Source organism: Crotalus tigris, unplaced genomic scaffold, assembly GCF_016545835.1.
Source record: "Crotalus tigris isolate CLP2741 ecotype Arizona unplaced genomic scaffold, ASM1654583v1 scf7180000017940.1788314, whole genome shotgun sequence".
NCBI classification, from domain to species: Eukaryota; Metazoa; Chordata; class Lepidosauria; order Squamata; family Viperidae; genus Crotalus; species Crotalus tigris.
In genome coordinates this window covers 947,340-959,292 of record NW_024096732.1, presented here as the reverse complement: position 1 = coordinate 959,292, position 11,953 = coordinate 947,340, and the positions used below count along the sequence as shown (strand labels likewise).

General features: G+C 48.0%; 2 protein-coding genes across 6 annotated transcripts; one reads left to right on the top strand and one right to left on the bottom strand.

Annotated features, from left to right (window-relative positions):
• Window positions 1–5: 5 nt before the first annotated feature.
• Window positions 6–3,779, top strand: DOLK (dolichol kinase). 2 transcript variants are annotated; one of them, XM_039345092.1, is made up of 2 exons: window positions 6–146; window positions 1,144–3,779. In XM_039345092.1, the coding sequence occupies exon 2, from the start codon at window positions 1,250–1,252 to the stop codon at window positions 2,819–2,821; it is 1,572 nt and encodes a 523-aa protein (XP_039201026.1). In that variant the 5' UTR covers window positions 6–146; window positions 1,144–1,249; the 3' UTR covers window positions 2,822–3,779. The 2 variants fall into 2 exon arrangements, with proteins under 2 accessions (XP_039201026.1, XP_039201025.1); XM_039345091.1 differs by lacking the exon at window positions 6–146 and adding an exon at window positions 153–390.
• PHYHD1 (phytanoyl-CoA dioxygenase domain containing 1) lies at window positions 3,430–11,600 on the bottom strand. 4 transcript variants are annotated; one of them, XM_039345104.1, is made up of 12 exons: window positions 11,430–11,600; window positions 10,144–10,296; window positions 8,905–9,063; window positions 8,689–8,764; window positions 8,564–8,611; window positions 8,105–8,160; window positions 7,531–7,593; window positions 7,247–7,292; window positions 6,750–6,878; window positions 6,444–6,560; window positions 4,756–4,882; window positions 3,430–3,791 (listed from the first exon to the last, which is right to left on the bottom strand). In XM_039345104.1, exons 2-12 carry the CDS (start codon window positions 10,174–10,176, stop codon window positions 3,740–3,742), a joined length of 906 nt encoding a protein of 301 aa, XP_039201038.1. In that variant the 5' UTR covers window positions 10,177–10,296; window positions 11,430–11,600; the 3' UTR covers window positions 3,430–3,739. The 4 variants fall into 4 exon arrangements, with proteins under 4 accessions (XP_039201038.1, XP_039201039.1, XP_039201041.1 ...); XM_039345105.1 differs by having other exon boundaries at window positions 7,247–7,268; XM_039345107.1 differs by lacking the exon at window positions 8,905–9,063.
• Between the last annotated feature and the right edge of the window lie 353 nt (window positions 11,601–11,953).

Sequence of the window (11,953 nt, the reverse complement as noted above, 5' to 3'; positions counted from 1 at the left end):
AGCGCACGAGGAGGAAGGGGGCGGGGCCGCCGGCGGAATGAGAGGCGGGGTGGCGCTTGCGCACTGGACCTCCCCGCTCGACCGTTAGGCAGCCATCTGACGTCAGCAGCGCGCGGCCATCGTCACCGCAAGATGGCGGTGCCCGGGTAGGTGAACGAGTGACTGAGGCGACGAGGCGGAGCTGAAGGGCGGCGGGATGAGATCGTAGCGCGGCTTTGCTCCAGGAGCCTCAGGCCCCGATGTTTGTGTGTGTGTGTATGGCGTGCACTCCCCCCGTAGAATCTGCCTCACAACAGCCCCGCAGGATAGGCCGCGGCCAAGACGGCGCTTTCCAAGGATGATGGTAGTAGTCGCAACTTGAGGAGGGGTGCGAAAGAAGTATCGCCTGAGGTGGGTAGGGAGGCCTCTGACCGTTAGAGCCACAGCAATCCGGGGAAGCGATTCCTCCCTGCTGAGGGCGGGGATGCCGAAAGAGGCGTTTTTGGGGTGAATAAGCAATTGATGACAGTTTTGTCCATCGGCATCCTACCCTCTGCTTTCAGATCCCAGGTAGTCTTCGACTTACAACAGTTGACCGTTGAAAAGTTACTGAAAAAAAAGTGACTAGTGACCGTTTTTCACATACAGCGGCTCTAGCTGTTAGACTAAGGAGCCTGCGTTGCTAAAAATACCGCTAAAAACACAGATCAGAGGCAAAGAAGAACGACAAACAATAACAATGATGCAATCTGCAAAGCTCATTTCTAAGAGCAGGCGTAGGTAGAGGAGCAGACAGATGGCCTCTGCTGGCCCCATAACCCTTGCTGCACCGGTATTTTTTGCCTACAGGGAATCCTTGACTTACGACTGGCTGTTTAATGACCATTCAGAGTTAATTTCCTGAGAGAACAATCAGTGAAATGACTTGCCTCCAGAACTTGTGGATCCTCCAACATTGGAGGTTTTTAAGAAGAGATTGGTCAGCCATTGGTCCAGAATGATACAAGGTCTCCTGCTTGAACAGGGGCTGGAGTAGAAGACCTCCAAGGTCCCTTCCAACTCTGTATTCTGTTAAAGGAATGCTGTTAAGACAGCTCATTTGTGATGTGGGATGAATCATTGCCACTATGTGCTTCTTTAAAAGATTTGGCTTTTCTTTTCTAGGGATGACCCAAACAGGAATCATCAGCCCTGAAGGTCCCTGCATTTGAAGGCCCTGGGCAGCTGTGGAGATCCTTCCCTTGCGCGACGTAACTAGCTGACTGCCACCATGTGGAAACAACCAGTTCTCGTGGAATCACTGGTGGTGTTTGCCATCGTGCTTTGTGTGCACAGCGTGGTCTGGGACCGCTTCTCGTGGTCCGCTCTTGTCCTCGCCGTCCAAGCTTTTTACATCCAGTTTAAGTGGGACCATCTTCTTCGACTGGGTGGGGCTGTATTCCAGTTCCGGACCACGGCCAACAGCGGCCTCCTCCCTTCCTGCATGGTTATCCCTCTGTTGGGCATCGTGATGAAGGAAAGATGTCGAGTGGCTGGCATTGTGTACTTCGAACGCCTGGGCATTATCGTGGCCTCCACCGGCATGATGATCACCCTCTTCTTGTCAGTGATCGCCTTGGGTATTACCAAGCCCGTGCCAACCAATACCTGTGTGCTCTCCGGGGTTGCTGGGACGCTGATCATCTACACCATGAAGCATTCCTTGACCGTCTCCGAAGTGATCGAAGTGCTGGAGGTGCTGCTCATTTTTGTCTACCTCAGCATGATCCTGCTGTACCTGTTGCCTCGGTGCTTCACCCCCGGGGAGGCCCTGCTGATCCTCGCCGGCCTCAGTTTCGTCCTCAACCAGCTCATCAAGCGCTCTCTGAACGTCAGCGAGAACCGAGGGAGTCCCGTGGACTTCTTCCTCCTGGTGGTGATGGTGGGAGTGGTCCTGTTGGGCCTCTCCTTCGCGCTACTGTTTTTCTTCATGGATTCCACCACCTGGACCTCCTCCATGTTTTTCCACATGATGACAGCCGTCCTGAGCCTTGGCGTGGTCATGCCGTGGCTCTACCGTCTGATCCGCAGGAATCCCTTGACGTGGCTCTTCCAGCTGCTCTCCCAAACCCAGATCAGAATCCACCTGCTCTCCTACTGGACCCTCCTGGCTGCTCTGGCGTGTGCGATAGTCCTCTATCAAAACATCAAGCGGTCCTCTGGTTCTAAAAAACACCAAGCTTCAACCGTCACCCGGAAGTACTTCCATTTCATCGTGGTGGCCACTTATGTCCCAGGGCTGATCTATGACCGCCAGCTGCTGTACGTAGCGTCCGTGATCTGCCTGGCCGTCTTCATCCTGCTGGAATACATCCGGTACTTCACCATCAAGCCCTTCGGACAGACGCTCAGGCAGCTGCTCTCACTGTTCTTGGACGAGCGGGACAGCGGCCCTTTGATCTTAACTCACATCTACCTCCTGCTTGGGATGTCCTTCCCGGTGTGGCTGGCACCGAGGCCGTGTGCCCCCAAGGGTGCCTTGACTGGGGCAGGAGCCTTGGCGCCCTACTCTGGGGTCCTGGCTGTGGGTGTGGGGGACTCAGTGGCCTCTATCTTTGGGAGCACGATGGGGGAAGTCAAGTGGCCGGGAACCAAGAAAACTTTTGAAGGAACCATGTCGGCTATATTTGCTCAAATTATTGCGGTTGCCCTGATTGTGATTTTTGACAGTTCTGTGGACCTGAACGCCAGCTACTCCTGGATCTTGTTCTCGATTAGCCTGGTGTCGTTTTTAGAAGCCTACACCACCCAGGTGGACAATTTACTATTGCCCCTCTACCTCCACATCCTGCTAATGCTTTAGGTACCCCTGAAGGGCGTAAAGTTTCTCCTCTGGAGCGTAAGCAGATACACCCATACGGTGTTTCTTTGGTGTCTTTGGCTCAGGGTGGCAAAAAGGAACACCACGGCTCATCCCTGTAAGTGATTATTGCACATTCACTATTTAAAGCTGAAATATAATGAGGCTGTTCTTTGTGGTCTATTTTTTTGATGGCTCCTGCAGCATAATACGCTACAAGGATTTTCTAACTGGCTGGCAATCCTCCAAGGAGTTGCTTTGTTGTTTTTTTTAAAGCAAGTTATAGGATGGGTTTGCTCAAGCAGTCAAAGGGCTGGACGGGAAGCCAGCAGACCCTGAGTTCTAATCCTGCTTTAGGCATGGAACCCAACACAGTCCCATCTATTCCAAGGATCTTGTAGACGACGGCAGAGCCTGAACATCATGAAGAGGCAAGGTTTGGGGGAATCTTTCTCCAGCTAGCTGAAACTGCAAACTTAGATCATCTTCTCCTAACCCCAACTGGAAATTACAAAAAAATCAAAGATAATTCTAAAAGGGTGAGATATAAATCTATTCCACACTTCTGAACTCTCAGATACTCTAACAAAAGTCTCATCCACAGCACTTAAAATAGTTGGAATTCCAGTCCACATTTTATTGCATTTCTAACTCGCCTCTCCTCTCAGAAGCCAGGAGCAGTGCTTGTTCCCTGCATGCCTCCTTTCCCGTCACAACGTCCCTGTGCCGGATCATTGCTGAGCAAGAACAGTCCGACTTTCCTTGGTCACGAACTGATGCTTTAATTCCACACCCATGCTCTCCTGAGCAGACTCAGCGGATTCAGAGATGAAATTCCCCAGTTACAGATGCAGAGCCGAAGATCAGCCCCCGCCGGTTCCCCGAGAGGGGTGGGGGTCCCAAAAGAGAGATTCTGCGGATTTAGTTGCACGTGTAGAGCGATGGGAAAGGCAGCTCCAGAGTTGGTTGAAGCCTGAAACGGGTGAGAAAAACCATTAAATGGATCAGCCAAAAAATGTGAATTAACCCCAAACAAAGGAAAAATTTCCATGGCTAAGTGAGACGGTTGTTCAGCGAGTTTTGCCCCATTTTACCACCTTTCTTGCCACAGTTGTTAAGTGAATCACCACAGTTGTTAAACGGCTCTCCCATTGACTTTGTTTGACAGAAGGTCATAAAAGGGGATCATGTAACCCTGGACTGCTGTAACCGTCATAAATACGAGTCAGTTGTCAAGCGACCAAATTTTGATCACGTGACCCTGGGGAGACTACAATTTGTGAAAAACAGTCATAACTCTCTTTTTTCAATGCTGTTGTAAGTCCAAATGATCACTAAATGAATTGCTGTAAGTCGAGGGCTACCTGTATATTGAGAATGTTCTATAGGCACCTTTCCTAGAGTGGTTTCTTCCAGCTGTGTTGGGAACTAGAAAATTCTAGCCATTCCAGCTGTGCTGCATGGAATTCTGAGCTGGAATTCCAAAACAGCTGGGGGCTGGCTGGGCCCAGCTACATCTGCCAGATTCACTCATTGCACAGACCCTCAATAAACTACAGATTTTTTTTAATTTGTTTTATTAAATTTATTTGCCGCAAGGCGACTCTGGGCGCCTTACAGTCATGGTTTTGAGATGACTCGAGTTTGCATCCCACCCGGACCTACAAACCACAATGTCCACGTTTGGAAGGCACGACACACTCGCTTGTTCTGATAATTTGGACTTCCTTGAGGGAAGCAAACCACATCAGGTTTGGTTTGCTTATAGGAGGGGAGTGTTTTTCAACTCACGGACGGTTCTCATCTCAAGCACTTTCCATGCAAAGCGTGGCTGGCTTCTGAGCTCCCATGCTAGAGAGCCAGCTGGGGCACAGGAAAGCCCTGGCAGAGAGACCCTGCCTGGGACAAGGTCCTCCCCTCCGTCTCCCTTCGCTTACCAGTTCTCGGCGCTCCAAACAGCATCCTTGTCCTCCATCAGGTGGAAGGTGTAAGCCTCGCGGGACTCTTCAGAATAGTTCGCTTCACTCTTGTGCACCACCTCGCCGTGGATGAGGACTAGGTCCCCTGATCCCCCATTAAAAAGAGTGAGACGTACCATCTGAGAGTTTGACAGGTAGTCCCTGATTTAACGACCGATTAACGGCCATTCAAGGTTGCCACCCACGCCCATTTTCGAAGCTACAATTGCCACACCTGCCCCCTGCAGGGATACAATTGCATTTTGGGTGTTTGCCTTTGTGGCTGTTCGCAACATCCCATGGTCGTGTGGACACAATTTGTGACTTTTTTCCCCGGATTCTAGCATTTACTTTCAGTTTTCAGCAAAAAAATGTCCATGGGGACAATGGGTTCATTTAGTGACTGCAGTGTTCATTTAAGAACCACCATACTACAAAAAATGTCAAAACATTGGGCCGGATCATGCCGCCCGTCTCTGGGCTTCTTACAAACTGTAAAACAAGTAAAAAATAGTTCAAAGATTAAAATGACACTGATAAAAATATGACCGTGACTCATGATTTATCATTCCAACTTCAACTACTATCGCAAGTTGAGGACCATCTATAAATGCAAGCCAGTTGCTGAGCACCAGGAGTGAGATCACACGGCCGTGGTCATAAACGTGAGGACCAAGTTGTAAGGCACTTTTTTCAGCACTGTTCTTCCAAGGTTGGTAGCAATTTAGTCATTGGAAACGCTTTTCCCAGCAGGGGGCAGCACTCGGCCAATTTTGCCCATCAATTTTGGCTGATAAGAGTTCAAAAATAGGGATGGGGGCCGAGTTGCGCCTTTGTGGGAGGTTAGCCAGAAATTGTGGCTAATTCTCCTTTTGGGGAGAAGACAGGATGTGTCATTGACATCACTCATCAAGCTCAACTCCATTATTTGGCTTCTGTAGAATATCTCCAAGCCATTTGCAAAGGACTTTCCAAATAAAAACGAAACAAAGATGATGCGTCGTGCCAGCTGATCTCTAAAACAGGTCGTCCTCAACTTATGACCACAAATGAGCCCAAAGTTTATGTTGCTAAGCGAGGCAGTTAAGGGATTTTTGCCCCACCTTACAACTGTTCTTGCTCACTGCAGTTAAGTTAGTGATGCTTCCCCCTTGACTTCGCTTGCATGAAGATCGCAAAAAGGGATCACTTGACCCCAAGACATTGCGACTATCGTAAATGGGAGCCAATTGCCAAGCATCCGGATTTCGATCCTGTGACCTTGGGGGTGCTGCGACGGTCATAATGGGGGAAAAAATGGTCACAAGTCCGTTTTTTTAGTGCCGTTGCAACTTCAGAGCTTTTAATTTGAGGACCACCTATAATGGTTTGGTTTCTTCCGTTCAATGGAGGGAAAGGCCCCGATTTAAAACTGGTCTAAATCCAGAGGGTCTCCAAACTTGGTGACTTTAAGACTTGTGGACTTCAACTCCCAGAATTCCCCAAGTCTTAAAGTCGCCAAGTTTGGGGGGCCCCTGATCTAAATGATGGAATTTTAGGTACCCCTCCTATCCATGTGCCCCAGTCCTGGCTCCCAAGTTACGTTTCCCCTTCCAGGAGAAGAGAGCCAATTTCCCTCCCCGGCTTGTGGCTCGGCCCACTTAGATATTTCAGGGGTGCCAGCCCACCTTTGCCCGCTGGCACAGGGACAAACTGGCAGTCGTCATACGTTCGCTCTGTGCCCACGAAATCGGTGCAAGGAATCGTCCCAGGGGGAGTTCGGACCATCTGCCGCGTGATGCCAGCTGGAAACCAGATCAGGAGGCTGAGCTTTAGGGGCTCCCTTGGATGTCATTAATTTTATTTCTTGAATTGATATGCCACCCGACTCGCAGCAATTCTTGGCAGTTTACCCCAGTAGTCTCCCTCCCCTTGTCCTGAAGTCAGAACCAAAGAAGAAGCCAGAATGCGGCCAGGCCTTCTTCACGTCTTACTTGTGTGAGAGCCGGGAATGAACCACAAACAGCCGTTTTCTTGGGTGGCGTTTTCCAGAGCGACCCAGAGGCCCATCACTTTGCCCAAAGGGGTTGTGTGCAAGAAAGTCGCATCCTGGTGTGGGGTCACTGAGAGGAGCAGAGAAGATACGTGAAGCCGCCTAATTGGCTTGTTTGCACCCCTGGCAGATCATGGTTTGCAAACTCCCGTAAGCTGGCTTCAGAGAAGCCTAAATCACAAACATTTCTATTTTTCCTACACAGTCCAGGCATAAGGGCAGTGTTGGGGTCCTTGAGCCACGCTGTTTCAGGGTGACAAACATCCTGATTTTTATGAAAGTGCCACCTTGAGAGATTTAAAGGAGGGTGGACCTTTAATCGCCGGACATTTTGTCCAAGGCTAAGCCACCCAGATGCCTCCCATTCCTGCAGGGGACAATGGGAGTTGCAGTCCAACATCAAAAGTTAGAGGAAAGGTCATACAATAAGAAACTCACCTTCCCCACCAATGCCCGGTTGCTGTAAAATGAGGGGGGGGGGAGACTATTAAACCAGAAGAGAAAAAAAAAGATATATATTTTTTTAATTCATCCATTGTAGTAATAATGGGTTTCTGGTTTGGGGAAGGAGTTAGACTATATGGATCCCTTCCAAGCCTGTTCTGGGATTCTAAGTTGTGGGTTCCTGCAGCAGGCAGGGGTTGGACTAGATGGCCTCTGAGGAGCCTTCCACCCATAACCTATGAATTCCCCAACTATATATATTTAAAAATGCTGCTTACCTTGAAGATGTACATGCTTTGCACCACCACAGGATTTTCCAGACCCAAATTTCTTGCCAAAGCCTGCAGAATATCCCCAAATTAAAAAAAAAAATCTTAATTTTCTGCCCTTTTCCCTTGCAGCCTGAGAACATACTTCCTCCAACATTTTACCAGTTAAAGCAGAGTTAAAAGCACTTTTCCCCTCTCACTGAGAGGTTGGTTCTCAACATTGTAGTTTGCTAACTAAACCATCATGGCAGTAAAAACTTCACCTTGTAAAAGCCCCAATAGCTGGATTTACCCTTCGCTCTTAGCTCAGTGTGGCTGGTTTGGCATTGAGTTTGCTTGTGGCATGCAAACTAAAACTTCTAAATCAAGATTTAGGTCCCATTTTTGGTCCATTTCATTGCCAACTGGAATAAAAACATTTTTTTACTAAAACCAATCCCAGCATGCAGCTCCCTGTGGGATCTATGCAGGTCTCTTGGCCTACTCTGCAGGGCTGTTGTGAAGGATTGAATGAGGAAAGGCAGAGCTAATGCCAGTCAATTTTCTACGACAGCCCTGCAGGGTTGGCCAGCACTCAACTCACCTGCACCTTGACTGCGTGGGTCATTTGCTTGAAGACCGGATCGTAGGCATGCAGTGCTAGAAATAATCATATTATTAGGTGAGTTTTGCCCCATTTTACGACCTTTCTTGCCACGGTTGTTAAGTGAATTGCTTCAGTTGTTAAGTTACTAACACGGCCGTTAAGTGAATCTGGCTTCCCCATTGGCTTTGCTTCCCAAAAGGGACACTGCGGCTGACTTAAAGGTGAGCCAGTGTCTGGATTTTGATCACGTGACCCTGGGGATGCTGCAACCGTCTTAAGAGTGAAAAACGGTCAAAAGTCATTTTTTTCAGTGCCGTTGTAACTTAGAACGGTCACTAAACAAACCGTTATAAGTCAAGGACTACACTCTACACTTTCATCCAGTCCCTCCCTTTTTTTCCAACTTGCATTAATTATTTCTTAGGGAAATGGATCCCCCGGTAGCCCTTTATTTACCGTGACCAATTTTGTTGACCGATTTCTCCTTTGCAACGAGAAAGTCCCCTGCAAATGAAAAGGGCTGGGTTTAAGACGAGATTGGATAAAACGGGAGCGTCAAGATGCTTTGGGGAAAACCGTACCTTTTTCATCAAAAACACCTTTTTCGAAAAAGAATCTGATTTTGTCTCCACTGTTGAGGAAATATTCGGCAGACCCCTGTCAGAAACCAGATTAAAATATCAATATGGGCTGTAAAGTAGGTCACCTCTATGACTTACCCAATTTTATCACTTCTCTGCATTTATCCACAAAGTCCTTTAAGCAAGAACTGAAAAGCACCTCCTGACATTGCCCACCTGTGCCTGGAGCTGTTCTGACTCCTGGGTTGAAAACTCCGTGCGGCAGTGGGCCGGCACGTCCATAGATGCGACTATCTTTCGGATCTGGGCCCTCATGGCATTGCATTCCTCTAGGCTGAAGAACCGTTTGAGGACCAAGAAGCCCTCCTGGTGGAACTACAGAACAAGTTGAAGACGATATGTAGACCGCCATCCCTCAACTTTGATTAGTTGAAGGTCTGTGGACCTAATTCCCAGAATTGCCCAGGCCTGCACAGCATTAGACACCTGGGAATATCTTCAGACAGCTGGACAGTATGGAAGATCAACCCAGTCCCAAGCTGACATTCCCAAGTGGTTTAGGTTGACTGTTGAGTTTGATCCTACTGGAAAAGCCTCTCCTTGTTCTCTGATGCTGATGAGTCATGAACTTGGTCAAAGAAGATAGAATAAGAGGCTCCAAAGAGAGCGACGGGGCAAATCTCACTTAACAAACATCCTACTTAGCAACATAAATTTTGGGCTTAACTGAGGTCGTAGGGTTGGCAGCTTCCTGTATTTATCATAGAATTTATTTGAAAAAAAAAATCTTGCTAGGAAGCTAATGACACCTTGTTTTTATTTAAAGAGCTGGTGGGTTGCCCTTTATAGAAACTAATCAGATTATCTCTACCAGATTTGAGACTTAAGGAGAAAGGGAGAAGCTGCAGAGATAACCGCAAGTCGTGTTTAAAAAATCAGTAGAAATGGTTTGTAATCTTAGCAAAGAATTGGGGGGGGGGAAATCCTGCGATCAGTAGGATTTCCTTGTATATATTCGAATCAACTTTTAAAACTTGAGTTGTGTATTAAAACAATATTTTAGTACTTATTATATTCATTAAGACATTTTAAAGATACAGTGCATGATGAAATTAGACAACCACCTTCAGATATTTAAAAGTATTTAGTATTTTAACTGATTCCTTCTTCTTCTTATGGTCTTACTATCGGCATCCATTTTTATTGACTATCAATTTCTAGAAACTCTTTTCTGCCTTTTTATTTAAGGTCTACAATTTTAGCAAAATCACTTCCAACAAAACGTTGCTGGCCCCCCAGGGCTGCAAAATCAAAATTTTATTAATTTTTCTTCAGAGAACTGGAAATGACTCAGTCTCTGCTGTGTGTGAACTGGGCGGCCACATCGATCTCTTTCGTTAATAAAGAAATAAAATTCTTGCTGAGTTTTGTTTCTCTGCTCCCTTCTCCTCTTACCTTAGAGAGGGTCTCTTGGCTGATGGCTGTCATTGACGCTAAACGCGTCACTTATTAAAGGAACAGGTGCTGCCTGTGTCCAGTTTGCTCCATGTCCAGGGATCAATCTTCCCCTGCTAAGTTGGGCTGGTCAGTTCATCATCATGTGATCAGCTGCAAAGGACAAAGGCAGGCATGACCCCAGCTGACTCTGGAGGCCGCTGCAGTGGACTTTGGCTTCGGACATTTGTCCCATCTCCTAAACGGCCTGCAGATTTTAACGGTGTTCATTTCCTTATTCACCGGTTGCAAAACACCGTTTGCAGATTGCAGAAACCTTGGAAAATTCCCCAGAGTGAGTTACGGTTCCGGGTTACAGAATTAATTCCACTCCAGGGTCTACACAATGCGCCCGCCCGGGAACCAAAGCAGGATTTTCTTGTCACAACACGCTTGCTGCAGCGTAGCCTAGGGCTAAGTTTCCCAAGCCTGGAAGGTTTAAGATGCATGTACTTCAACTCCCAGAATTCCCCAGCCAGCCATGTATAATTTGATTTTATTTATTTCTTGTATTCGTTTATGGCCCACTTTTATTAGTTGTATAAATAACTCAAGGCAGATAACCTGCCTAATATTCCTCCTCCCTCCTCCCATTTCCCCCACAACAGTCCTGTGAGGTGGGCAGGGCTGAGAGGGAGGGACTGGCCCAAAGTCACCCAGCCAGCTTTCAAGCCTAAGGCTGGACTAGAACTCACCATCACCTGGTGATTGGCCCAAAGTCACCCGATTGGCTTTCATGCCTATGGCAATACTAGAACTCAAGAGTCTCCCGGTTTCTGGCTTGGTGCCTTAACCACCAAACTGGCTCTGATCCCCCTAAGATTTTTTTTAAAAAAGAGGAGGGGGCAGAGCTTAATTTGTTCTCCTTGGGATTTCCTTAGGGCCGCCTGAAAACCAAATTTAAGCTCCCCCCTCCCTCCACTTACATTCAGGGAATTATACAGCAAGCTCTGGGGCAACTGCTCAGATTTTCCCGTTTCTTGGACACCCCTAAATTTAGGCCAAAAAACCCACCCACCCCCAGTAAGCTTGCGAGCCCAGGAAAACTATTACGTGGCTGGGGATGATGAGAGCTAGAGTGCAGCATCACCCAAGACCCTTCTCGGCCATCCTTGGGTGCTCCCCAGGCAGCTGCCGGTTGGTTGTCTGATTGCCAGTATTCCCCGCAGAGCCCGGAGCACCAGATCTTGGAAAGAGAGAAAGGCGAGATCACGTTGACCTCGTCCGTTTCTCCAAAGCGCAATTACCTTAAGAGCATCTCTGCAGAAAGCCGATACTGGTCAGCCGGTCACCTGGCTGAGGCTCTTCCAGTCAGCTGGCGGTGGAAAGGAGAAGGTGAAAGAGGGCAGAACCAGCGTGAAGACGGGAGAAGCTGGGACTTGTTTCTCCACATTCCAAAGAGAGGGAGAAAGGGCCGGGAGCGTGGGAAAGTCGCTCCGCCAGTTTTTCTCTCTCCAATTAACAACTTTTCTGTTACTATTTTTTTTTTCAATTCACTCCTCCTTAGTCTCCCCAAGGAAGTCCAAACTAGGAAACCAGAGTCATGCATGCAAATGCTGCTTTTATTATAAGGCTACAGTGGCAGAAGCTTGCAAGTCTGAATGTGCTTCCCCCCTCCCGTCCCCGTCTGCCGTTAGATACTAGGGGGAGTCTTGTTTGAGACGCTTTCTCGAGTTACGGTTTTGGCCCAGACTCAGATTCCCTTTCTCTGACAGCTGTCTTGGTTGTGGCTTCTTAACCAGAGTTAAGAACATCAGAGAAATCTGTGGTT